Genomic DNA, 25,513 nt, shown 5'->3' on the forward strand with positions numbered 1-25,513 from the left:
GAGCTGAGATTGGGACATTGCACTCCAGCCTGGGCGACTGAGTGACACTCAAAAAAAAAAAAAAAAAAAAAAAAGCAAAGCCTGGGAGGGGGCCTTCCAGGTCATAGGTAGATAAGGGACAAATGGCTGCATTCTTTTGAGTTTTCAATTAGCCTCTGCAAAGGAGGCAATCAGGTGTGCATTTAACTCAGCAGAGGGGTGACTTTGAATAGAATGGGAGGCAGGTTAGCCCTAAGCAGTTCCCAGCTTTTCTTTTCCCTTTAGCTTAGTAGTGGGGCCCCAAGATTTATTTTCCTTTCACAAATGTGTATTTTGATACCCACTGGCAAACTATGTATATTATTGTATTATACTATGACATTATCTTGTGTATGTACACGATGTACTTATTTGTTAATCGTCTCCCGTCCTCCTCACACCTGTACCCCTCCTCTCCTGTTGACAGAGGGCAAGAATTTTGTTTTGTTCGCTGCTGTATCCGCAAAGCTCCCAAAGTCCCCCGAATGCCGCAGGCTCTCAGTAAAGACCTGCAGGAAGAAATAGCGAATGAATGATGTACGCGTGTAGGAAACAGCGGGCTCGGACGCCTGGCTTCTCCGGCTGCCCTAACGCCCTCCAGCTCCAGGTGAGGTCGGGGAGCTGGGGCCAAGGCACGTGGGCGCCCCTCACCCCCACGCCCCCCGGCCGCGGGTGCTGAAGCTGGCGGCGGCGAGCACTCCTTTGAGCAGCGCTGCACTCAGCGGAGGGTTACAGGCGGGGGGGCGGGGCCTGGAAGGGGGCGGGGATTCGAGGCGGGGCCTGCGGGGCGGGGCCTGCGGGGCGGGGCCTGCGGGGCGGGGCCTGGGCCAAGTGGCCCGCAGGAGGCGACGGCGGCCGTTCAGTCCCTTGTTCCCCGCCGCCGCCGTCGCTGACCCAGCCCGCCAGGCGCTCCTGACCGTCGCTTCCTCCGGTCCCAGGTTCCCGGCCCTCGCCTCAGCCCCGGCCCCTGGTCCCCAGCCCTCGTCGCAGCCCCAGCCGCCCGCCGCCGTCATGTCCAAGGAGGAGCGCCCCGGTCGGGAGGAGATCCTGGAGTGCCAGGTGATGTGGGAGCCTGACAGTAAGAAGAACACGCAGATGGACCGCTTCCGGGCGGCTGTGGGCGCCGCCTGCGGCCTGGCGCTGGGTGAGAGTCGGGCGCGCGGCCGGGCCTGCGGGGGATGGGCGGGAGCCGTGCAGGGTGGTTGGGTGGTCTCCCCATGGCTAGTTTCATGCTTCTGGGGCTGGAGGAGCCACTTGATGGCGGGGAGGCCTTCTGACTGCGGGGTTCCCCCCAGTCTTGGGGAACATCACCCCTCCACAGCACCTCCTGGCACTTCCTGACTCTGCAGGGTCTCCTCTGCATGTGGGGGTCACCCTCTCCCCGGGAGTGTCACCCCTCGGGAGGGCCAGCTGCCTGTTGACCGTGTGACCCCCTGCTAGGCTTTCCTACCTGTGAGGTGCTCCTTGGAGTCTTGACCTCCAGCCTGTGGGGGCTTCCCCCGGACATAGGGCCTTTTTGACTTGCAGCTCTTCCTCTGTTTGTGGGGGTCCCTTGCCAATCCCCAGTGCCGTGCACTCTGTCCCCCTGACCTCCCTCATCTCCAGCTGCCCCTGCTGGAGGCCAGCACCTAGCAAGATGGTCAGGCAGGAGGCCCTGTCCACGTGTCTACACTCCCAGCCCCCAAACAGAACCTAGTAAAAGACTCTCTTTCCACCTATCACCTTGAACCTCAGAAACCGCCTCTCTGGGTGCGGGTGGGGCAAAGGCTCCTTCTCCGTGGGGTAACCGCTCTGGGTGCTCTTCCTGAGCTCTAGCTGGCTTGCCCAACTACCAGCTCCACCCCTCTACCCTGCCTCCCCTAGGTATTCCTAGGGGATTTTTTTTTTTTTTTTTTTTTTGAGACAGAGTTTCTCTCTCGTTGCCCAGGCTGGAGTGCAATGGCGAGATCTCGGCACACTGCAACCTCCGCCTCCCGGGTTCAAGTGATTCTCCTGCCTCAGCCTCCCGAGTAGCTGGGATTACAGGCATACACCACCACGCCTGGCTAATTTTGTATTTTTAGTAGAGACGGAGTTTCTCCATGTTGGTCAGGCTGGTCTCGAACTCCTGACCTCAGGTGATCCGATCGCCTTGGCCTCCCAAAGTGCTGGGATTACAGGTGTGAGCCACGGCGCCCGGCCTCCTAGGGGATTTTTAACTCATGGTCTCCCCTCCTCACCCCCTCCGCTGGCGCAGGGACTCCCTTGTTTCTGTTGATGGCGTCACTGTTGTTGCTCAGGCTCACAGGGATGGACACCCCAGTCACCTGTGGCACCAGAAGTCTTCTGCCACAGCCCCATGTCGCTCACATCTCCTTTGCAGCCCCTTGACAGGGGTTCTGGGGCCTCCTTTCCTCCTCACCAAACAGTGGTTGGTTTTCCTGCTTCCTGCTTTTCCACCCATTTGCATCCTGCTTGCTTTGCCAGAGTAATCTTGAAGCATACAGGTCTTACTTTGTCACTCCTTGGCTCAGAAGTTCTCAGTGGTTCCTTGTTGACCACAAAATTGCAGACGGCTGCCTGGCAGCTTCCAGGCCCTCCACAGCAGTGGGGAGCTTCCACAGAGTTCTTTTCCTAGGCTAACCCAGAGCTGTTCCTCTCCTTCCCTTCTTCTCCCTTGGAGACAGGTGTAGTCTGTTGCCCCAGGGGCTTCTGGACAGCAGTTGGTAAATGAGTATGTGTTGGATTAGGGCAGCCTGGAGACTCCTGGAAGAAGCAGGAGGCTGCCATGTGGGATTATGTTCTTCCTTTGTGTCATCTTGCCTTGATTCCATCTGTTTCCTCTGCCAGCAATAACAGAATGCTGGTCTGGTGCCTGTCTAGCCCTGATGTTATGAAATAATTTCAGATCGGGCAGCCCTGTTAGATGGGTGAAACCACCTTCCTCCGTGGGAAGTGTTGAAGAGAAGGGATTTGTAATCTGACTATCTGGATTTCTTTTTTTTTTTTTTTTTTTTAAGCCTCGCTTTTTTCCCCCAGACTGGAGTGCGACGGCGCAATCTCGGCTCATTGCAACCTCTGCCTCCTGGGTTCATGCAGTTCTCCTGCCTCAGCCTCCCGAGAAGCTGGGATTACAGGTGCCTGCCACTATGCCCAGCTAATTTTTGTATTTTTAGTAGAGACGGGGTTTCACCATGTTGGCCAGGCTGGTCTAGAACTCCTGACGTCAGGTGATCCACCTGCCTCGGCCTCCGAAAGTGCTGGGATTACAGGTGTGAGCCACCGTGCTTGGCCGACTACCTGGATTTTGAACTAGCTCTACCACTTACCAGCTGTGTGATCAGGAGGAAGTCATTGGATCTCTTCATGCCTCGTTTCCTCATCTGTAAAATGGGCATAACAGGACCTGAGTCATTGAGTGGGTGTGCAGGTGACAGGAGATGGTCAAGTCCAGTGCTCAGCTCTGCCCTGGGTCCCTGGGGTTGTGGTGTAAACATGAGCAAGTGCTGGGAGGGCCCGAGCATGGCTGCGGAGCTCCTTTCCCTCCTTCAAGGCTCTCAGACTGGTGGCCCATGGGCCAGGTCTCATCTGCAGACACACTGTTGCATTTAAAAGTTAGGAGAGGGGGCTGGGCGTGGTGGCTCACACCTGTAGTCCTAGCACTTGGAGAAGCTGAGATGGGTGGATCTTTTGAGCCTAGGAGTTTGAGACCAGCCTGGGCAACATGGTGAAACCCCCATCTCTACAAAAAATACAAAAAATTATCTGGGCGTGGTGGCATACACCTGTAGTCCCAGCTACTCTGGAGACTAAGGGTTGCTGGAGCCCAGGAGGTGGAGGTCGCAGTGAGCTGAGATCTCGCCACTGCACTGCAGCCTGGGCGACAGCGTAAGACTCTGTCTCAAATAAATAAAAGTTGGGAGACCACATATGAAAAGCAAGCTTTGCAACCTCTGAGATCCCCAAGGCCTGTCATGCTGGGTCTGCATTCCCAACGTGGCAGCATTGTCCGGAGCTGAGTGAGGCCCCTCCCTTTAGTTTGGAGGAGGGCATTTAGCGCTGTTTTTGTCCTTTTCTCCTCTTACCACTCTTGAAGGTGATTTCCACCTGACTCTACCCTTTCATATTCCTGGCCCTGGAGGCTTTGGGCTTTGCTTGAAGATCCAGCTCAAATGCTATCTTCTTTTTGATTATTCTCTTTGAATATTTCTGCCTTCCCTCTTCTCTCCAAGCACATGTAATTTGGGCTTTCATTCTGCCCTGCCTTTTTGTGTATTTGTGAGCATTCTTTTTTTTTTTGAGATGGAGTCTCTCTCTGTCACCCAGGCTGGAGTGTAGTGGCGCGATCTTGGCTTACTGCAACCTCCGCCTCCCGGGTTCAAGCAATTCTCCTGCCTCAGCCTCCTGATTAGCTGGGATTACAGGCATGCAACACCAAGCCCGGCTAATTTTTTTGTATTTTTAGTAGACACGGGGGTTTCACCATATTGGCCAGGCTGGTCTCGAACTCCTGACCTTGTGATCCACCCACCTCGACCTCCCAAAGTGCTGGGGTTACAGGCGTGAGCCACCGTGCCCGGCTGTGAGCATTCTTACTGCTTAAAGACAGTGCCCGCGAACTCGTATCCTCTCCTCTGTGTCCCAGCAGAGGCTCACTTGTAGCCTGTATACAGTATGGGGCCATGCTTTGGACTGTATGTCAGTAGAGAGCAAGGCACACATCCTCAGCAGCCTTGCTCCAACCCTGCAGGCTTCAGGGAGGAAGGGAGGGGCATTCCCCACTCCGGCCGCCTCTCCGTGAGCCCGTATTCCCAGACCAAGGTTGGCAGGAAGTTTCTATCCCTGCATTTTGGGAGGCTCTGGTAGGGTTGCCCACCCTCTTTTCCACTGCCAGAGCCACAGGTTGGTTGGTTCGTTCCCGTCACTGCTTCCAGCCGAAGCCACCTGTGCACTCCCTGCACATCCACGTGGGGCTCTGGGGTCCTCTGATGCAGACTTCCTTGGGGTCGGCTGCAGCTCCAGCCTGCCATATGTGCCTGTGATTCCAGGCCTCTAGCAAGCTCTGGCAGACATGCTGCATGTACTAGCCCTCTCTAATTAGGAGGCAGGGAGGTGGCACCAGTTTCAAAGGCATGCTCTTTTGGAGGACTGTGCCAAGTGTCCTTCTGTGTACCACAAGCTGCACGTCGGCTCTCCGTGCAAGCAGCTGGGATGGAGTTTGCCAACAAATAGAAGGCTTGGGCCCTGTTCTCAAATAGCTCCGGGTGGCTAGGGGAGAGAGCTCATGTGAAGATAGTGCTACAAGTTAGTGGACGCTGGGCATTCCACGAATGGGGTATTGGTGTTGACATTCTGAGTACTGCACTGTTGTATGACAGATGCACCTGACGGCTGTAACTTCAGAAGAATGTGTGTTCAGAGTTCCAAGCTAAGGAATCCAGGAGTGGCCAACCCGGATTTATTCCTTGTCTATGAGGAACATCTGAACCCCCGGCCCATCCCATGGAATGCAAGCTCTACAGGGGGATTGAGGCCCTTTCTTTTGGATTAAGTAAAGGTTACCAGGTGGAAGTTGCTAGGGGAGGGTGCTAAGTGAAGGTGCTGTATAAACTGCATGCATTTTACAAGCAGTTGTGGTTCTCCTGTCCAGCCTGCTGCCCCCAGACCATCCCTGTAGGTAAGTTTCCAATAAACCCTGTGTCTGGCTCACTGCTTCCAGATCTCTGCAATCTGGTGCCATCTATTGGAGTTAATAGGGGTCCAGCACAACAGCAGTGTGCTGGGTTTAGCAGAGAATGCGGTTTAGAAGGGCGGATAGCCTGTAATCTCAGCTACTTGGGCAGCAGGGGCAAGAGGATTGCTTGAGTCCAGGACTTAGAGGCTGCAGTGAGCTATGATCATGCCACTGCACTCCAGCCTGGGCAGAAGAGTAAGATCCTGTCTCTAAGAAAATGAATAATAAAAAAGGGGCAGATAAAATCTTCAGCTAAGATTTGAAGGTGTAGGCTGGCCAAGATTCTCGCAGGTGGAGAGGAAGAAGGGCTGAAAATTCAGAAGCCTGTAGGGACCAGACAGGTGCCCAAGATAATAATAGTTGCTATTTAGTGAGCTCTCTCTATATGTCAGGCTCCATCTGGCACCTGATATGTATCAACTAATGTAATCCTCTCAGTAATCCTACCAAGTAGGTGGTAGTAGTAGCCCCATTTCACAGCTGAACAAACCAAGGCACGAAGTCTCAGTTAAGACTTTGTAGCTGTAGGCAGTGGAGCTGTAGTCTGCGGTCTGGTTAGTTGTTGCCTCTGGCATTTGCCTGAGGGCCCGATGAGGCAGCTGTTCCCAGTTCTAGCTAATCCTCACTATGTGGTGTGGACAATGCATTTGTTAACTATTGCTGGTGACAAATCAGCCCAAAAGTTAGTGACTTAAAACAAGAATAAACCTTTATCACCTCTGAGTTTCTGTGGGTCAGGACTGGGGAGTGGCTAGTTGGGTGGTTCTGGCTCAGGGTCCCTGAGGGGCTGCAGTGGGAACGCACCCGTCCCCAAGAGCTCACTCACATGGCGGTAAGTTAGTGCTGGTGGTGGCAGCAAGGTAGTGCGGGAGACATCTGCCATATGCCACCTAGGACTGCGTGAGCATCCTCACTGGCTTCTCCTGGAGCAGGTGACCCAAGAGAGCCATGTGGCTGCAGTGACCGTTACAACCTGGCCTTGGAACTCACGTTTGGCCACTTCCACAATACCCTGTTGGTGACACAGATCAGCCCTCTCAGGTTGGGAAGGGGATCATAGAGGGCCATGAATGCCTGGAGGTGACAATTATTGGCTGATGACCACAGTCAGGTACTCACTTTTCTCAGGAGAAGCCGGAGTTTCATTTAAAAATGGATTTATGTGCTTGCTTTGGCAGCACATATACTAGGTAGAAAAATTTGCATGATCCCTGCACAAGGTGGAGATGCAAATTCACGAAGTAGCCCATAAAAAAGCAAGAACAGGCTTTTAAGTGTGAGCAGCTTGCACAGGCTGAATCAGACCTGGGCTTGCGGTTGCAGCGTCCTCCCTGGTAGAGGCGGGGAGCGTGGGAGCAGAAGAGTGTCTGAAGAGTCGCATTTGATGAGAGGGCTGAGTTGCTGACAGTGGGAAAGTTTCCACCTGAAGTCGGCCACTTTTGCTGTCGTCTCTCAGGGTCCTTGTGGTGTCAGGAGGCCATTGTGGCTGCATCCTTCCAGATTCATGGGGCTGGCCGCGTCTGCCTTCCTTAGTGATGCTGTTGGCGAATGCACTTTTGTGATAGACTTTTTTTTTGTTGTTGTTGTTGACAGAGTTTCGCTCTTGTTGCCCAGGCTGGAGTGCAGTGGCACGATCTCGGCTCACTGCAACCTCCACCTCCTGTGTTCAAGAGATTCTCCTGCCTCAGCCTGCCAGGTAGCTGGGATTACAGGCATGCACCACCACACCTAGCTAATTTTTTGTATTTAGTAGAGATGGGATTTCACCATGTTGGTCAGGCTGGTCTCAAACTCCTGACCTCAAGCAATCCACCCACCTCGGCCTCCCAAAGGGTTGGGATTACAGGCGTGAGCCACCGCTCCTGGCCTTTTTTTTTTTTTTAATGGGGTCTCACTCTGTCACCCACCCAGGCTGGAGTGCAGTGGTGGGATCATAGCTCACTGCAGACTTGAGCTTCTGGGCTAAAGCGATCCTCTCAGCTGTCCCTGCCCCAGTTCTTGTGATCCCTCCTTGTCCAACATAACTGAGGACCATTCCTGGACACCACAGTCAGAGGGGACACCGCTGAAGGGCAGGGAGCATTGTGTCTCTTCCTCTCTTCCCCACCGGGGCTGGGAACAGTGAGGTTGGGCAAGCTTGACTTCACTGATGGCAGCGAGATAATTCAGCTCAGCAGTTGTATTATGCCTTTTTCCCCATTCCTGATACCTCATTGGCCATCTTCCTGTTATGTTATTATATCCTTGCCAGTCTCTGCCTTCCTGGAGCCCCAGCAAGGCTGTGCTTTGAAACAGAAGCACTGTATGGCTTGGTCCCCGATAGAATAAAATTCTCCTATCCCTAAGGACTGATTGGCTCACTGTGGCCAATCCACTTGGATCCTAGGCAGTTGAGAGGGTAAAGAGTCTTCAGCGAGGCTGGGGTTAGTTTTTCAGTGAAGTCACATTTCCTTTAGGAGTTAAATACATCTCTTTGTATCAAGTTTCCAGCTCATGTCTTGATGGTGGGGAAAAGTTATTTTGAGTATAACTGAGTGGAATCTGCAAGGGGGAACTCCCCTGGGCATAAAAAGTTTGACTGTTGTGGAATAAAAGGAGGGAGACGTTTTACCATGTAACTTTTGTTTTTTGTTTTTTTTTTTTGAGACGGAGTTTCGCTCTGTTGCCCAGGCTAGAGTGCAGTGGCGCGATCTCGGCTCACTTCATCCTCGGCCTCCCAGGTTTAAGCAGTTCTCTGCCTCAGCCTCCCACGTAGCTGGGATTACAGGCACCCGCCACCATGCTCGGCTAATTTTTTTTGTATTTTTAGTAGAGATGGGGTTTCACTATTTTGGCCAGGCTGATCTTGAGCTCCTGATCTCGTGATCCACCTGCCTTGGCCTCCCAAAGCACTGGGATTACAGGCGTGAGCCACCGCGTCCGGCCTCCATATAACTTTTTACACTTTCGTAATTTTGAGTCTTGTGAACATATTGCTTATTCAAAAATCGAAATAAGTAGTAACACCCCCCAACATTATACTGGCCTTGAGAAGTCATCAACAGACTACCAGTTTTGAACTTCTGGGTTTTCCAGTGTATCGACTATAAATTTCCTAAGGTTGTATGGTATAATAATGGTGAACTCCTAATGCCATGGTGGTAATTTCCAAGGCCCTGTTCTAAGCACTTTCTACATGTGCTCATTTAAATCCTCACAACAGCCCTGTGGCTGGAGGGGGATTATTGATTATCCCCATTTTGCACTTGCCTGAGGTCACAAAGCTAATAAGTGGCAGAACCAGGATTTGAACCCGGGCATTCGGGCTCTAGAGTCTATGTTCTTAGGCATGGTAGTTAAGATATAAAATCACTGAAGATGACTCAAAACATCACCGCCTCAGCTTTTGTTCTTTTTGGGGACTAGTGGTGTTGGGTTTGCGTCAATACAAATTAAGCTCCTTCCTCCCCCAGACCATTTCTCCTCAGATGAATTTGGCTCGCTTGGACATGCTCAAGGCTCCTGAGGTGTGTCCATCTTATTAATGGATTGCCAAGATTTCCCTTCTAAGGTTAATCTGAGCTATTTCATTTTTAGAGAGTTATGATGACTTGTACCATTGGTCCGTTGAGTCGTATTCAGACTTCTGGGCAGAGTTCTGGAAATTCAGTGGAATTGTCTTCTCACGTGTGTATGATGAGGTAAGTAGAGATTTTCCGTGGATATCATCTCTTTTTGTGGTCGTGCTTCAAAGTGAAATGCTAATTTTGGGGAATACTGAATCGTATCTCCTTTTTACAACCTCATGCAGGTGGGAAAAAGTCATTGCCCTAGAGAACTGGCATTAAATTGTCACAGACCTCATCGAGAACTTTGCAGCCTGTTAATCCTCTGTTGTATGGGGACCCCAGGCCCTGTCCTGGGAACTTGAGTGATCCTAAATAGCAGTTTTGTTTGTTTGTTTTTAATTTTTAAATATTTGGGGCTGGGTGCAGTGGCTCACACCTATAATCCCAGCACTCTGACAGACCAAGATGGGAGGATCCCTTGAGCTCAGGAGTTTGAGTGCAGGCTAGGCAACATAGCAAGACCCCGCCTTCAAAAAAATAAATTAGCTGGTCATGGTGGTGCATGCCTGTGGTCCCACCTACTCAGGAGGCTGAGGTGGGAGGATCGGTTGAGCCCAGGAGGTTGAGGCTGCAGTGAGCTGTGACTGTGCCACTGCACTCCAGCCTGGGCAATAGAGCCAGACCGTGTCTCAAAAAAAAAGGTTTAATTATGTTAAAATACATATATCATAAACTATTATGTAACCATCTTAACTATTTTAAACTGTACACTTCAGTGATGTTAAGTACATTTACATTGTTGTAGTTTTTTTTTTTTTTTTTTGAGATGGAGTCTTGCTCTATTGCCCAGGCTGGAGCGCAGTGGGGCCATCTTAGCATACTGCAACCTCCACCTCCCAGGTTCTAGCAGTTCTCCTGCCTCAGCCTCCTGAGTAACTGGGATTACAGTCATGCACCACCACGCCTGGCTAATTTTTGTATTTTTAGTAGAGACAGGGTTTTGCCATGTTGCCCAGGCTGGCCTCAAACTCCCAACCTTGGGTGATCCACCTGCCTCAGCCTCTCAAAGTGCTGGGATTACAGGCATTAGCCACCATGCCTGGCCACATTGTCATAGTTTTTTTTTTTTTGAGATGGATTCTCGCTCTTTTGCCAGGCTGGAGTGCAGTAGTGTGATCTCGGCTCACTGCAACCTCCACCTCCTGGGTTCAGGTGATTCTCTTGCCTCAGCCTCCTGAGTAGCTGGGATTACAGGCGCCTGCCACCACGCCCGGCTAATTTTTGTATTTTTAGTAGAGATGGGGTTTCACCATGTTGGCCAGGCTGGTCTTAAACTCCTGACCTCAGGTGATCCGCCTGCCTTGGCCTCCCAAAGTGCTGGGATTACAGGCGTGAGCCACTGTGCCCGGCTGGAGTTTTTTTTTTTTTTGAGACGGAGTCTCGTTCTGTCCCCCAGGCTAGAGTGCAGTGGCGTGATCTTGGCTCACTGCAAGCTCCGCCTCCCGGATTCACACCATTCTCTTGCCTCAGCCTCCCCAGCAGCTGGGACTACAGGTGCACGCTGGCATGCCTGGCTAATTTTTGTATTTTTAATAGAGATGGAGTTTCACCATGTTAGCCAGGATGGTCTCGAGCTCCTGACCTTGTGACCCGCCTGCCTCGGCCTCCCAAAGTGCTGGGATTACAGGCGTGAGCCACTGCGCCTGGCTGGAGTTTTGTTATTTTTTTAACCTGCAGCTTAGAAAAAACTTTTCAATTCCTTACACTGTAAATCAATAAATATCGGGAAAAAGGGAGTCCTGCCATTCAAAGTCGAATTTAGTGTCTCCTTGGGGCAAACCATTTTGAAATGTTGATCTTTTGGGACTTTGACAATAAAAATCAAGGTTCCAGCACTCCAAGGAAGGAAGCAAAGGCTGAAACCCCCAAAAGTTGTGGGCAAGGGGCAGGTGGTCCTGGAGCTTGCTCTCCTGGTTTCCATGCGTCTGGGCAGAGCCTGACGTGTTGGGTGTCGTCTTTGTCTCCAGGATCTCTCACTGAGTAGGTGTTTAATGAGTATTTGTGGAACACATATGTTACTGGGGATGGTTGTTTTCCGTTGGCATTAATCCCTACTTTCAGTTTCTAGCTTTTAGGCCAGTTCAGAGTTCAGTCCATAAAATGATTTAAAAATGCTCTGGGCCAATGAGTGAGCTGGCTTCCTGGGAAGCAGAACCGCTTTTGCTGATTTGTGACATAGTCTCATGTTTTGCTGATCTGTAGCGTAGTCTCATGTGTGTGCGTCTTGGTTTGTTGTCATTCTCTATAGGTTGTGGACACATCGAAAGGAATCGCAGATGTCCCCGAGTGGTTCAAAGGCAGTCGGCTCAACTATGCAGAAAACCTCCTGCGGCACAAAGAGAATGACACAGTTGCCCTTTACGTTGCAAGTAAGTCCTGATGGCGAGACCTGGGGTTTCCTCCGTGGAAGTTCTAGATGGTGCGTGCATGCGGTGCCACATATTTGGAGAGATAGGATTTCCAAACCATATGTTGGCACCTTTCTGACGTAATTAAGATTTCTGTTGACTTTATTTTTGCTGGGGAGGGGAAAGGGCCAGTGTGTGGTCATGCTTTATGGGCAAAATGGAGATACTCAGTATTAAGTAACTAGCTTGTGTCACACAGAAAGTTAATGATGGAACTATAACTAGAATCTCTTCCCATTGGCTTTTCCTTTTAAAATAAAGTTGAGGCTGGGTGCAGAGGCCAGGTGTGGTGGCCCAGGCTGGAGTGCACTGGCATGATCATGGATGGCTCACTGCAGCCTCAATCTCCCAGGGTCAAGCAATCCTCCCACCTCAGCTTCCTGAGTAGCTGGGACTATAGGCACACACCACTATGCATGGCTGATTTTTTTTTTTTTTTTTTTTTAGTAGAGACAGGGTCTTGCTATGTTGTCCAGGCAAGTCTTGAAATCTTGGGCTCAAGCAGTCCTCTCATCTTGGTTTCCCAGAGTGTTGGGATTTCAAACATGAGCCACTGCACCCGGCCCCTGTGCAGCATTTAAAAATTTATTATTATTTTTAAATTGTGTGTTCCACTTTGGGAAGCCAAGGCGGGCGGATCACGAGGTCAGGAGATCGAGACCGTCCTGGCTAACACGGTGAAACCCCATCTCTACTGAAAATACAAAAAATTAGCCAGGCGTGGTGGTGGGCGCCTGTAGTCTCAGCTACTCAGGAGGCTGAGGCAGGAGAATGGCGTGAACCCAGGAGGTAGAGCTTGCAGTGAGCTGAGATTGCACCACTGCACTCCAGCCTGGGCGACAGAATGTTACTCTGTCCCAAAAAAAAAAAAAAAGAAAATTGTTATGTTCAGCAAGAGTTTATTGGACACTCATTGTGTCTAAGACATCTTGTAATGTAAGACTCAGAAATAAACTGAAGTCGTGTTCTGCCTCCAGAATATTACATTCTAATCACAGAAATAAGGCCAACATACACAGAAACAGTTGACAATCTATATTAAATGCCAAAATGAGTCTCTGAGTTGGCAATTTTTTTTTTTTTTTTTTTTGAGATAGAATCTTCCTCCGTTGCCAAGGCTGGAATGCAGTGATCTCAGTTTGCTGCAACCTCTGCCTCCTGAGTTCAGGTGATTCTCCTGCCTCAGCCTCCCGAGTAGCTGGGATTACAGGCGAGCACCCCCATGGCTGGCTAATTTTTGTAGTTTTAGTAGAGATGGGGTTTCCCCGTGTTGGCCAGGCTGGTCTCGAACTCCTGACCTCAGGTGACTCCCCCCGCCTCGGCCTCCTAAAGTGCTGGGATTACAGGCGTGAGCCACCATGCCCGGCCCGAGTTGGCAATTTTTATTAGAAGCCAGAGAAAGATTAATTCACTGTGGTATAAAATACTCATCAGAAACTTCACTCACTCCCTAGATCAGCACAAGAAACCAAACCACTGGAAACAGGCAGTGAGTGGCCCTGCCCAGGCTACAGAGCAGGGCCTCCCTTCTGCCGTCGTGGGAAGGACCAGCAGCCCCTGTGCAGTTGTTAAAGATCATGGCAGTCCAATTCCCACCGAGACTTACTGGGACACATCTTCCAGGGCTGGGGCCCAGGCTTCCATGTATTTTCAAAGCCCATGGGCAATTCTGATGCACATTCCTGGTGAAGAGCCATGGAGCAAAGTCTCGACGTACCATTTGGGGCTGGTCGGTGTTCCATTGCTGTTTTCCTTGGTTCTCAGCCTTGACACGGTCAGGGCAGAGTAGATGGGTGGTCTGGGGTCAGGGCTCTGACTGGCTCTCCCATGCCCTTTGCATACCCACCTGTCTGTTCATCCATTCGTTCCTCAGATCTGTATTAAATGCCTCCTTAGGGCTGGGTGCAGTGGCTCACGCCTGTAATCCCAGCACTTCGGGAGGCTGAGGTGGGAAGATCACCTGAAGTCAGGAGTTCGAGACCAGCCTGGCCAGCACAGTGAAACCCATTTCTACTAAAAATACAAAAAATTAGCCAGGCGTGGTGGTGGGCGCCCATAATCCCAGCTACTCTGGAGGCTGAGGCAGGAGAATCGCCTGAACCCAGGAGGTGGAGGTTGCAGTGAGCCGAGATTATGCCATTGCCCTCTAGCCTGGGCGACAGAGCAAGACTCCGTCTCAAAAAAAAAAAAAAAAAAAAAAATGCCTCCTCTGCAAGGAGACAAGCTGCCTGCCCTGGGAGACGCTGATGTTCCGGGGGGCAAAGTGTGGTGGTTTAACAATAAGTAAGAAAACATATGCTTGGAAGAATAAGTAAAGCATTGTGATGGGAAAGGGATGATGGGGTGGGGTGCAGGGCTGTTTTAGACAGGGCTGCCAGGGAAAGCCTGTTTGGAGGAGTCTACGGAACTTGAAGAAGCCTTCCTCTGGCTGACCCCTGTACCTGGAATCTCCTCCCCGCACCTCTGCAGAAGTCATGTTCCCAGGCACAGGGAACAGCCAGAAGGCCCTGGGCTGGAGGAGGCTCTGTGGCTGTGGGGAACAGCCAGGAAGGCTGAGCTGGGGGGCCTCGGTGGTGGGTCCAGGAGTGTGGGGAGGTGTGAGAGGGAGTGGGCCATCCTCAGGGTTCTGAGCAAGGGCTGGGTGATCCCGTGGTGACCTGGCTGCTGGGTGGAGAACGGGAAGGGATTGCATCATGGGAAAGGAGACTTAGGGGACTGCTCCGTGCTCCAGCTCTGCGTCCCCAGGGTCACCCCTCTGACAGGGTCTCACTCTATTGCCTAGGCTGGAGTGCAGTGGCACGATCGTGGCTCACTGCAGCCTCGACTTCCCAGGCTCAAGCGATCCTCCCACCTTAGCCTCCTGAGTAGCTGGGATCACAGGCATGCACCACTGTGTCTGGCTAATTTTTTTTTAAGTTTTTTTGTAGAAATGAAGTTTTGCCATGTTACTCAGGCTGGTCTCAAACTCCTGGGCTCAAGCAATCCACCCGCTTTGGCCTCCCAAAGTGCTGGGATTACAGGCATGAGCCACCGCGTCCAGCCAGCTCTTTTCTTCCAATTGGCATATAATTCATATACCACAGAAATACCCTTTTAAAGCCCGCAGCTCAGTGGTTTTTAGCATTTTTCAAGAGGTTATGCAGCCACCACCCCTAGTTCCAGAACATTTCCATTTTCCGAAAGGAAACCCCATACCAATTAGCAGTCACTCTCTGTTCCTGCCTCCCCCAGCTCCTGGCACCCACCTCTCTGCTTTCTTTCCTGGGTTTCCCTGTTCTGGACATTTTGTATAATTGGATCATACGATATATGGCCTTTTGTGATTGGCTGCTTTCGCTCAGCACAGTGTTACCAAGGTTCATCCACATTGTAGCATGGATCAGTACTTCATTCCTTTTATGTCCTAGTAATCTGCCACAGTACAGGCAGACCACATTTCGTTGATCCCTAAGAGGCTCCTATGAGACTGGCCTGCCCCAGGCACTGCAGTGCATGTGGGAACCTCCCTAGGGTGCCAACCCAGTCGCCTCTTTCGTAATCCTGAGAAGGAGAACGAGAACGCTGCGTCTCTTTTCTTTTCCTCGTCCCTTTAAATGTGTGTGCTTTAACCCAATGTCTCAGACACTTCATGAGCTCCTGGTTTCTCCTGGAAAGTGGGAACGGTCAAATGTGAATCCTTAAAAAAAACCCAAAAACCCAAAACTAAAAATCTAAACCCAAAACTAAAAAACTAAAAATATACTTGATTCCTAGTGATGAAATAAGCCAGTCTTCCCAGAACTTGTAATACGGGTGTCTGGGTGGAGACTGAACTGGGTGGGGTGTCTCTCTCTCTCTCTCTCTCAGTTATAAACAGTATTGGCTGAACCCAGCCAGTTGCCTTTTATTTTTTTAAACCCAGCCCTGTCTCGACGGTGGGTTAAGGAGGTAGGGTTATAATTCTGTGTCTGTTTCACACCCCCTACCCCTTTACCTTAGCCTGTCTTCTCTTCACTCCCACCATCTCTTTTCTTTTAAGTATTTGAGCCCCCCCTTTTTAAAATTATTATGTATTTATTATTATTAATTTTTTATTTATTTTGAGACAGAGTCTAGCTCTGTCACCCAGGCTGGAGTGCAGTGGCTTGATCTCGGCTCACTGCACTCTACCTCCCAGGCTCAAGCGACTCCCCTGCCTCAGCCTCCCGAGTAGCTGGGACTACAGGCACCCGCCACTACGCCCGGCTAATTTTTTGTATTTTTAGTAGAGATGGGGTTTCACCGTGTTAGCCAGGATGGTCTCGATCTCCTGACCTCGTGATCCACCCACCTTGGCCTCCCAAAGTGCTGGGATTACAGGCGTGAGTCACTGTGCCTGGCCTTTTTATTTTATTTTATTTTGAGATGGAGTCTCGTTCTGTCACCCAGGCTGGAGTGCAGTGTCGTGATCACGGTTCACTGCAATCTCCACCTCACCAGTTCAAGCCATCCTTCCACCTCAGCCTCCCGAGCAGCTAGGGTTGCACGCGTGCGCCACCACACTGGCTAATTTTTGTATTTTTAATAGAGATGAGGTTTCTCACCATGTTGGCCAGGTTGGTCTTGAACTCCTGACCTCAAGTGATCCACCCGCCTCAGCCTCTGAAAGTGTTGGGATTACAGGCGTGAACCACCATGCCTGGCAGAGCCCCTTCTTTTAATGAGCTTTTCCCTTCCTTATAATTGCAGTGGGAATAAGGACCCTTATGCCAGTGATCACAGTTAGTTTACAAATCGCATCCCTTACTTAAGCAGGGGCCTAAGCAGCCGATTATTGGCTTGGGGGCTTTAAGATCATTGTGGTTCGTTTTCTGCGTATTTTTCCTGACTTGTTCCTTACCCAGCTGGGTGCAGGTGCTCACGGAGCTCTGCTCCATGCTCACTCAGGCGTTCTCAGCAGAACTCATCTCTCCTATGGGTAATCCCCGTCGAGGCCATGCGATGCCCTGCTTAAAAAAATACATACATGTGCACAATTGCCTTCATGCTCCAGCGAGTAGAGCAAACAACATGCATTAGCACATCCGTGTTGAGATTGTTAGAACAGCTGCCTGCGCAGCACATTTTGCTTTTGAAGAGTAGCTATCAGCTTACGGAGTATTTTCACATGATGGAAAGTTTTCTGGGCTGGGAATGTGGGAGAGGTAATGAAAAGGCTACCCCAGGGCAGCAAGGAAAGGTGAAGGGCAGACGCATACAACTCTAGGCAAATAGGAAAAAAAAAACTAGTTTTTTTTTTTTTTGAGGTGGAGTTTCACTCTTGTTGCCCAGGCTGGAGTGGAATGGCGTCATCTTGGCTCACTGCAGCCTCCGCCTCCTGGGTTCAAGATATTCTTCCGTCTTAGCCTCCCAAGTAGCTGGGATTACAGGCACGTGCCAGCATGCCCAGCTAATTTTTGTATTTTTAGTAGAGAGGGGTTCCACCATATTGGCCAGGCTTGTCTTGAACTCCTGACCTCAAGTGATCCGCCCGCCTCCCACAGTGCTGAGATTACAGGCATGAGCCACTGCGCCCAGCCTGATTTTTTTTTTTTTTGGAGACAGGGTCTTGATTTGTTGCCCAGATTGGAGTGCAGTGGTGCAGTCACAACTCACTGTAGCCTTGACCTGGGCTCAAGCAAGTCTACCACCTCAGCCTCCCAAGTAACTGGGACCACAGGTACGTGCCACTGTGCCTGGCTATTTCATTTTTTTTTTTTTTTTTTAAGAGATGGGGTCTCCCCATGTTGCCTAGGCTGGTCTCGAACTCCTGGGCTCAAGTGATCCTCCCATCTCAGCCTCCCAAAGTGCTGGGATTACAGGTGTGAGCTGTAACACCTGGCTGGAAAAAGTCAGATTTATGCCAAAGGGAAATTAGGATGTTTATTCACTTTCTAAAAGAGATAATTCGCCAGCACGGTGGCTCACACCTGTAATCCCAGCACTTTGGGAGCCCGAAGCGGGTGGATCACAAGGTCAGGAGTTCGAGACCAGCCTGGCCAACATGGTGAAAGCCTGTCGCTACTAAAAATACAAAAATTAGCTTGGTGTGGTGGCGGATGCCTGTAGTACCGGCTACTCGGGAGGCTGAGGCAGGAGAATTGCTTGAACCTGGGAGGCGGAGGTTGCAGTGAGCTGAGATGGTGCCATTGCACTCCAGTCTGGGCGACAGAGCGAGACTCTGTCTCAAACACACACAGACACACACACACACACACAAAGAGGTAATACATGTTATAGAACTGAAAAGCGATGATCAATCAGGAGCAAAATATTTGCATCAAGGGTAATGGTCAAAAGAGTAACTTCTATACTGTAGAAATTATCTTCAAATCATTTTCCTGTACCTTCACAACACTGAGTCTTACTTGTGTTAGTTATCTTTCCATGTCATAGATTACCTGAAAGCCATAGCTTAGAACAAACATTTCTTACCTCCCAGTTTCTGTGGGTTACAAATCCAGCAGTGGCTTAGCTGGGTGATCACTCATCAAGTTGCAGGGAGGATGTTGGCAGGGGTTGCAGGCATCTGAAGACTTGACTGAGGCTAGAGGAACCACATCCAAGATGGTATGCTTACATGGCTGTTGGTGGGAGGCCTCGTTCCTCCTCCTGTGGGCTGCCTCCTCCAGAGGCTTCCTCAGTGACCTCACAGCATGGCCACTGGCATCCCCTAGAGTGAGCCAGATGGGAACTGCAGTGTCTCTTATGACCACAGCTCAGAAGTCATTGTCATTTCCACAGTAACCCATCGATTCCCCAGGTCAGGTGTGAATACCAGCGGGCAGGGGTCACTGGGGGGCCATTGTGGAGGCCAGCTACACACTGTCCCTTCCCATTTGTACAGTCTGTTAGGTGAAAATTGGTATCTTCCTGTTTTAACATACATTTCTTTGATAACTGGGGTGGTTGACCGTTTTTTTTTTTTTTATTTTTTTCTGTACTATCAAAGTTTTTGACAGTGAGCTTGTGTCACTTTTAATCTTCTAAAAAATTATACTACTGAGCAATAAAAGAAGTGAATTTGTTTGTTTGTTTGTTTGTTTGAGACAGAGTCTCACTCGGTCGCCGAGGCTGGAGTGCAGTGGCACCATGTTGACTCACTGCAACCTCCGTCTCCTGGGTTCAAGCCTCAGCCTCCTGCCTCAGCCTCCTGAGTAGCTGGGATTACAGGCGTCCACCACCACGCCCGGCTAATTTTTATATTTTTAGTAGAGACGGGGTTTCACCATGTTGGCCAGGCTGGTCTTGAACTCCTGACCTCAGGTGATCCACCTGCCTCAGCCTCCCAAAGTGCTGGGATTACAGGCGTGAGCCACCGCGCCCGGCCTAGAAGTGAATTATTGATGCATGCAATAACTTAAGTGAATTTTAGTGGCATTGCACCAAATGAAAAATGCCAATCTTAAAAGGTCACCTTCTGGCTGGGTGCGGTGGTTTGCGCCTGTAATCTCAGCACATTGGGAGTTCGAGGTGGGTGGATCACCTGAGGTCAGGAGTTTGAGATCAGCCTGACCAACATGGTGAAACCCCGTCTCTACTAAAAATACAAAAATTAGATGCAGGCGCCTGTAATCCCAGCTAACTGGGAGGCTGAGGCAGGAGAATTGCTTGAACCTGGGAGGCGGAGGGTGCAGTGAGCTGAGATCGCACCACTGCACACCAGCCTGGGCAACAGAGCAAGACTCCATCTCAGAAAAAAAAAGGATCACTTTCTATATTTCATGTAACATTTCTCCCTCCCTCCCTCACTTCCTCCCCTCCTTTCCTTCTTTCCTTTCCTTTCTTTCCTTTCCTTTCTTTCCTTTCTTTTCTTTCTTTTTGACAGGGTCTCACTCTGTTGCTCAGGCTGGAGTGCAGTGGTACGAACATAGGTCACTGCAGCCTTAAACCTCTGGGCTCAAGTGATTGTCCCATCTCAGCCTCCCAAGCATCTAGGGCTACAGGTATACACCACCACGCCTGGCTAGTTTTTAAATTTTTTTTTTTTTTTTTTCCAAGACAGAGTCTCACTCTGTCGCCCAGGCTGGAGTGCGGTGGTGTGATCTCAGCTCATGGCAGCCTCAACCTCCTGAGCTCAGGTGATCCTCCCACTTCAGTATCCCGAGTAGATAGGACTATAGGTAAGCACCACCATGCTTGGCTAATTTTTTAAAAATTTTTTTGTAGAGACGAGGTTTTACCAGTTGTCCAGGCTGGTCTCAAACTCCTGAGCTCAAGCAACCTGCCCACCTTGGCCTCCCAAAGTGCTGCCATTACAGGCATGAGCCACCCTGCCTAGCCTTAGTTTTAACATTTTTTTGTAGAGTCTCACTGTCTTACCCAGGCTGGTCTTGAACTCCTAACCTCACGTGATCTTCCTGCCTTAACCTCTCAAAGAGCAGGGATGATAGACATGAACTACTTCTCTCAGCCTATATAACATTCTTGAAATGGCAGAATTACAGAGCTAGAGTATATGTAAGTGATTGCCCAGGGTGGGGGTGGTATAGGGGTCAGGGATGACTATAAAGGAGCAACAGGAGGGAAGGGTTTGGGGTGGTGGAAATGTCCTATATCTCAATTGTGGTGGTTTCAGGAAATTCTGTAAGGTGACAGAGAACCTCGCACGTGCGTGTTTCATCCATGTCTATTTCCTGGAACCACACATACGCACATTGCATCCACGTCTGTTTCCTGGAACCACACACGTGCACATTGCATCCATGTCTATTTCGTGGAACCACACACGTGCACATTGCATCCATGTCTATTTCGTGGAACCACGCATGTACACGTTGCATCCACGTCTGTTTCGTGGAACCACACACGTGCACGTTGCATCCATGTCTGTTTCGTGGAACCACACACATGCACGTTGCATCCACGTCTGTTTCGTGGAACCACACACATGCACGTTGCATCCACGTCTGTTTTGCGGAATCACGCACGTGCACATCGCATCCACGTCTGTTTTGTGGAACCACGCACGTGCACATTGCATCCACGTCTGTTTCGTGGAACCACACACGTGCATGTTGCATCCACGTCTGTTTCGTGGAACCACACACGTGCATGTTGCATCCACGTCTGTTTCGTGGAACCATGCACGTGCACATTGCATCCACGTCTGTTTCGTGGAATCACGCACATGCACATCGCATCCACGTCTGTTTCGTGGAACCACACAGATGCATGTTGCATCCATTTCTGTTTCCTGTCTTTGCTGGTGTACTCTGTTTATGGAGGATGTAGCCACTGGGGAAGCTGGGTGAGGGGGACATGGGACCTCTCTGTACTTTCTTTGAAACTTCTTGTGAATCTGTAATTAAAAAAAAAACCCCACAATTATAATTAAAGGATTCTTCAGTTAATAAAAGCATTCCCAGTAGAAAATCGTATTTATTTATTTATTTTGAGACAGGTTCTTGCACTGTTGCTCAGGCTGGAGGTCAGTGGTGTGATCATGGCTTACGTGATCCTTTGCCTCAGCCTCCCGAGTAGCTGGGACTACAGACGTGTGCCACTATGCCTGGCTAATTTTTACGTTTTGGTAGAGATGGAGGTCTCACTCTGTTGTCAGGGCTGGTCTTGAACTCCTGGGCTCAAGCAATCCTCCCACCTCAGCCTCCTAAAGTGCTGAGATCACAGGCATGAGCCCCTGCACCCGGCCTAATAGAGAATCTTTACGCAGCACATGTTGTTAGTGTATTTGTTCGGCTGACTCTCGCAGCCTTTCTTCTGTGTGAGGTTAAGTTGACCTGTATCTTGCTTGTGTTCCCTGCGTCTGTTTTCCCTCGGTGTAGATTAATAACCTGCATTGAAACAGGTGGGATTTTTCATTGAGTGTCCGGCTTGCAACTTTTCTTTTTGCGGTGGTCTGTGTACAATTTACCCTTTTTCTCTTCCCAGGGGAAGGCAAAGAGGAAATTGTGAAGGTGACTTTTGAAGAGCTGAGGCAAGAAGTGGCTTTGTTTGCAGCAGCAATGAGGAAAATGGGTGTGAAGAAAGGAGATCGGGTTGTTGGTAAGTATTTTGGGTGCTGGTGATGGTTTGAGGGAGGAGACCAAGGTAGAATGGGTGATGTGAAGGTCAAGACGACTTTCAAATAAGGGGGAGTCATGTCATATTACATGGAACCTTGTGGGACTTGGACTCTACATGCAAGGCGAAAAAAGAGACCAAGGAAAATTGCTGAAAGAATATGCTGCTCTGCGAAGGCAGGAATTTGCTTTGCTTTGTTCCCTGCTTTGTCCCAGAGCCTAAAACAGTTCCAGGAAAATCAAGGGAGTGCATTCAGTATGGCTTGCTAGAGGGATGAAGGCGCATTCAGTATGGGCTTGCTGGAGGGATGAAGGCACATTCAATACGGGCTTGCTGGAGGGAGGAAGGCGCATTTAGGAGTTAGCCCTGCAGTGGGGCAGGGCAGGAAAGGGCAGTCTGGGCAGCAGAAACGGCCTGTGAAACGCCTGGAGGCTGCTGAAGGCAGCAAGCAGGAGGCCACAGGCCTGGAGGCAGTGAGCAGGAGGCGTCTACACGGGCATTAGGAGCTCTGTGGGGTGGAACATGGAGGGCAGGAGGTGGGGCAGGTGCCCAGGTCTGATCCCAAAGGCCTCGTCCACTTTCTTCCACTCTGCCTAGAGTTTCCTGAGGTGCTGTTCCGTTCTGACGCCCTTCCTGCCTTGAGCCATAAAGCAAGGGAGGTAGGACCTAAGAGCAGGCCCCATTTGGGGATTGTTCTGGAAGGAGCAGGGGCTGGAATCTGTAGACGTTGAGGCATGGTTTGTCTTCCCACTCTGGGCCAGGGCTCTCCTTTGTTCCCTGGGATAGCAACTGAGGATTTCCCAAGAAGAACTGCTTAGGTATTTTTCTTACAATTTTCCTTTCACCTTGACTTGTGGAAAAAATGTAAAGGCCTGTGCGTGGACCTGTTCTTTACCCCAAACATACTTGTTAGTTAATTGAGATGCAGGTAGGTGTGTACATGGGGATGAGCAGGTGCAGACGAAGGAGATTTATCTTCCAGTGCAGCCCTGGTGGTTGGGGCTCCCGACCTCCCTCCCTTTCCCCTCCATGTCATCGGACAAGGACCACAGGGGGCGGGTGGCAGGAAAAGCCACTGGGGAGGGGCTTGGGCTTTGGAGCCTTGGTGTTTGGCACGGGTGTGCCTCTCCCGAGGGAACTTACTGCAAATTGCCGTTCAGCTTGTTTGCAAAGAGGCAGGAGGAGCTGGGCGGCCTTGTCATCTATAAATGCAGTAAGTGGCTGGACCAAGAATCCTGTGCACCGGGCCCCACTACCCTGCCCCGCCTCCCCCTTGAGTAACAGGACTGGACATGGAGTTAGTGCTCAGCGTTTGGTAGCTGACTAGGAAGGAATCCAGCGATGGGCATGCCGGCTGCCTCCTGTCTCAGCCCTTGGCGGCCTGTTCTCCTTCGGCCTATCCTCAGGGTTCACCCTGGCTTGTCGGGGTTGCCTCCTCAGAGGCCGTTCCTGGTTAGCCTTCGAAAAATGCATCCCACTCTTCCTGCACCTGCTTTCATCATAGTCCTCATGGCTCACCTGAACCTGCAGGGATCTTGGTGTGTTTGTGTGCGTGTGTTCTCCGTACTAGAGGGCAGGGGCTTTGTTTTCTCCTCACTGCTGTATCTTCATAGAGAGTGCCTGGCACCTAGCAGCATTTAAGAAGTGTTTATTGAATGAATGACTATGGGTGTTGGGCTGATCATCAGAGCAGACTTTTTTTTTTTTTTTTTCTTTTTGAGACAGGGTCTCACTCTGTTGCCCAGGCTGGACTGCAGTGGCGTGATCATGGCTCAACTGCAGCCTCGAACTCCTGGGCTCAAGGGATCCTCCTACCTCAGCCTCCTGAGTAGCTGGGACTACAGGCACGTGCCACCATGCCTGGCTAATTTTTGTATTTTTGGTAGAGACAGGGTCTTGCTATGTTGTCCAGGCTGGTCTCAAACTTCTGGGCTCAAGAGATCCTCCTGCCATGGCCTCCTAAAGTGTTGGGATTACAGGCATGAGCCACTGCGTCTAGTCACAAAGCCAACCTCACTTTTTGGGTTCTTCTTGGTCATCTGATTTAATCTGTACACTTTTAAGGTCTTGCAAAGGAATGCAAAATGTTCTATTTCCGGTTTTTTTCTTCCCTCCCAATTCTCATTTAAAAAAATCTTCTTTTGAAGCAAACATTTCTGAGTGAAGGAGAGACAAAACAGGTTATATTGGGGACAGCCAAGGTCCCTCTGAGCTATGCTTTCTTTGAGGAGACACCTGGCCGCGATGCCCTGGACCCTTCAGAGGTGAGCTGGTCCCTTGTGCCCCAGCCATTTTGTGGGTCTCAGTTGGATACGGATTTGACCTGATCATAGTTACTAGGATTTGGGACTTTGAGTTTTCCAGAAAACACTAGAAAATGATTAAAATGGGGTTGGATGCTTTAGAGTCTTCAAAAGATGGAGTTAAAGCTGCGCCTAGCTCCGTTTTCCTTTGTCTGTGAAGTGGTTCCCCGGGTTGGCGTCTGATATATACCATGGGAGAAGGGCCAGCTCCTCCTCACTTGTCAGCCACATGGAGTCAGATGGTTAAGCAGCCTCCCCTGGGCACCGAGTCCTGCCCTGACCCTGGGGGTGACAGTGTTGAGATGCTTCAGTTTACACTCATAGCCAAGTCTCATCTTCGCTGCAAACTCAGCAAATGCCAACCATCTGCCGGATGTGGGTGGAACCCCATGGTGGTGTGACCCCTGCCCCTTGGATGCTTATGGCCCAGCAGGGGAGTCGCGTGTGAATCCAGACAAACAGAAACACCCACTGCAGCGGGGAGAAGGAGGGAAAAAGGGAGCCAGCTGACTGGGGACCCCTGGGGGCACACCTGGGTAGCTGCACCTTGCTCTGATGAGGCCTTGGTCGTGGCCCTTCGTCTCGTGACTGCCTTCTGCCCTACTGTACAGGTCCTTTCCTCTGGAATGTGCAGAGTGATCTGGTTAATTGATCATAGTCTCTGTGGCCATGAGGATTCCCTGCCTCTGTTGTCATGAAAGCCAGCCTGCTAGGAGATGGAGGGCCTGAGGACCTCTGCCCCTTATAGGCTTGAATATGGCTCTTGACAGTACTGCTTGTGTTCTTCATTCCCTCTCCTCTCTATCCATCCAACCAACCATCCACCAGTCCACCTGTCTGTGCAGCCATCCATCAACCCATCCATCTGTCCATCCATCTGTCCATCCATCTATCCATCCTTCTCTCCACCTACCCATCCATCCGTCATCCATCTATCCATCCATTCATCTATCCTCCACCCATCATCTACCCATTCATCCATCCATCTTCCATTTATCATCCCTCATCCATCATTTATCCATCATCCATCCATCCTGTCTATACATTCTTCTCTCCATCTACCCATTTACCCATTATCCATCTATTCATCCATTTATCTATCCTCCACCCATCATCTACCCATTCATCCATGTATCCTCCATTCATCATCCCTCATAGATCATCCATCCAACTATCCATCCATCCATCTGTCTATACATTCTTCTCTCCACCTACCCATCCATCCACTCATCTATCCTCCACCCATTATCTACCCATTGATCCATCCATCTTCCATTTATCATCCATCATTCATCCATCCATCTATCCATCCATCCGTCTATACATTCTTCTCTCTACCTACCTATTTACCCATCATCCATACATTCATCTATCTTCCACCCATCATCTACCCTCCACCCATCATCTACCCATTCATCCATCCATCCTCCATTCATCATCCCT

General features: G+C 50.4%; 1 protein-coding gene and 1 long non-coding RNA gene across 4 annotated transcripts in view; one reads left to right on the plus strand and one right to left on the minus strand.

The window, feature by feature from the left end:
- The first annotated feature begins 786 nt into the window (after positions 1-786).
- The window catches only part of AACS (acetoacetyl-CoA synthetase), a 77,971-nt gene continuing 53,244 nt past the window's right edge, over positions 787-25,513 (plus strand). The window contains exons 1-4 of one of the 3 annotated variants that reach the window (XM_031000692.3): positions 787-1,162; positions 9,308-9,411; positions 11,588-11,708; positions 21,636-21,749. In XM_031000692.3, the coding sequence (XP_030856552.2) occupies positions 1,030-1,162; positions 9,308-9,411; positions 11,588-11,708; positions 21,636-21,749 (472 nt within the window). In that variant the 5' untranslated portion in view covers positions 787-1,029. The remainder of the gene's footprint in view (positions 1,163-9,307; positions 9,412-11,587; positions 11,709-21,635; positions 21,750-25,513) is intronic. The other 2 variants (XM_031000693.3, XM_063694488.1) reach the window with 2 other exon arrangements.
- Positions 15,309-18,407, minus strand: LOC129525916 (uncharacterized). The gene is made up of 3 exons (XR_008670463.2): positions 18,180-18,407; positions 16,606-16,711; positions 15,309-15,393 (listed from the first exon to the last, which is right to left on the minus strand). It is a non-coding gene; the product is annotated as an uncharacterized lncRNA (long non-coding RNA).

Source organism: Gorilla gorilla, chromosome 10 (assembly GCF_029281585.2).
Source record: "Gorilla gorilla gorilla isolate KB3781 chromosome 10, NHGRI_mGorGor1-v2.1_pri, whole genome shotgun sequence".
Taxonomy (NCBI): domain Eukaryota; kingdom Metazoa; phylum Chordata; class Mammalia; order Primates; family Hominidae; genus Gorilla; species Gorilla gorilla.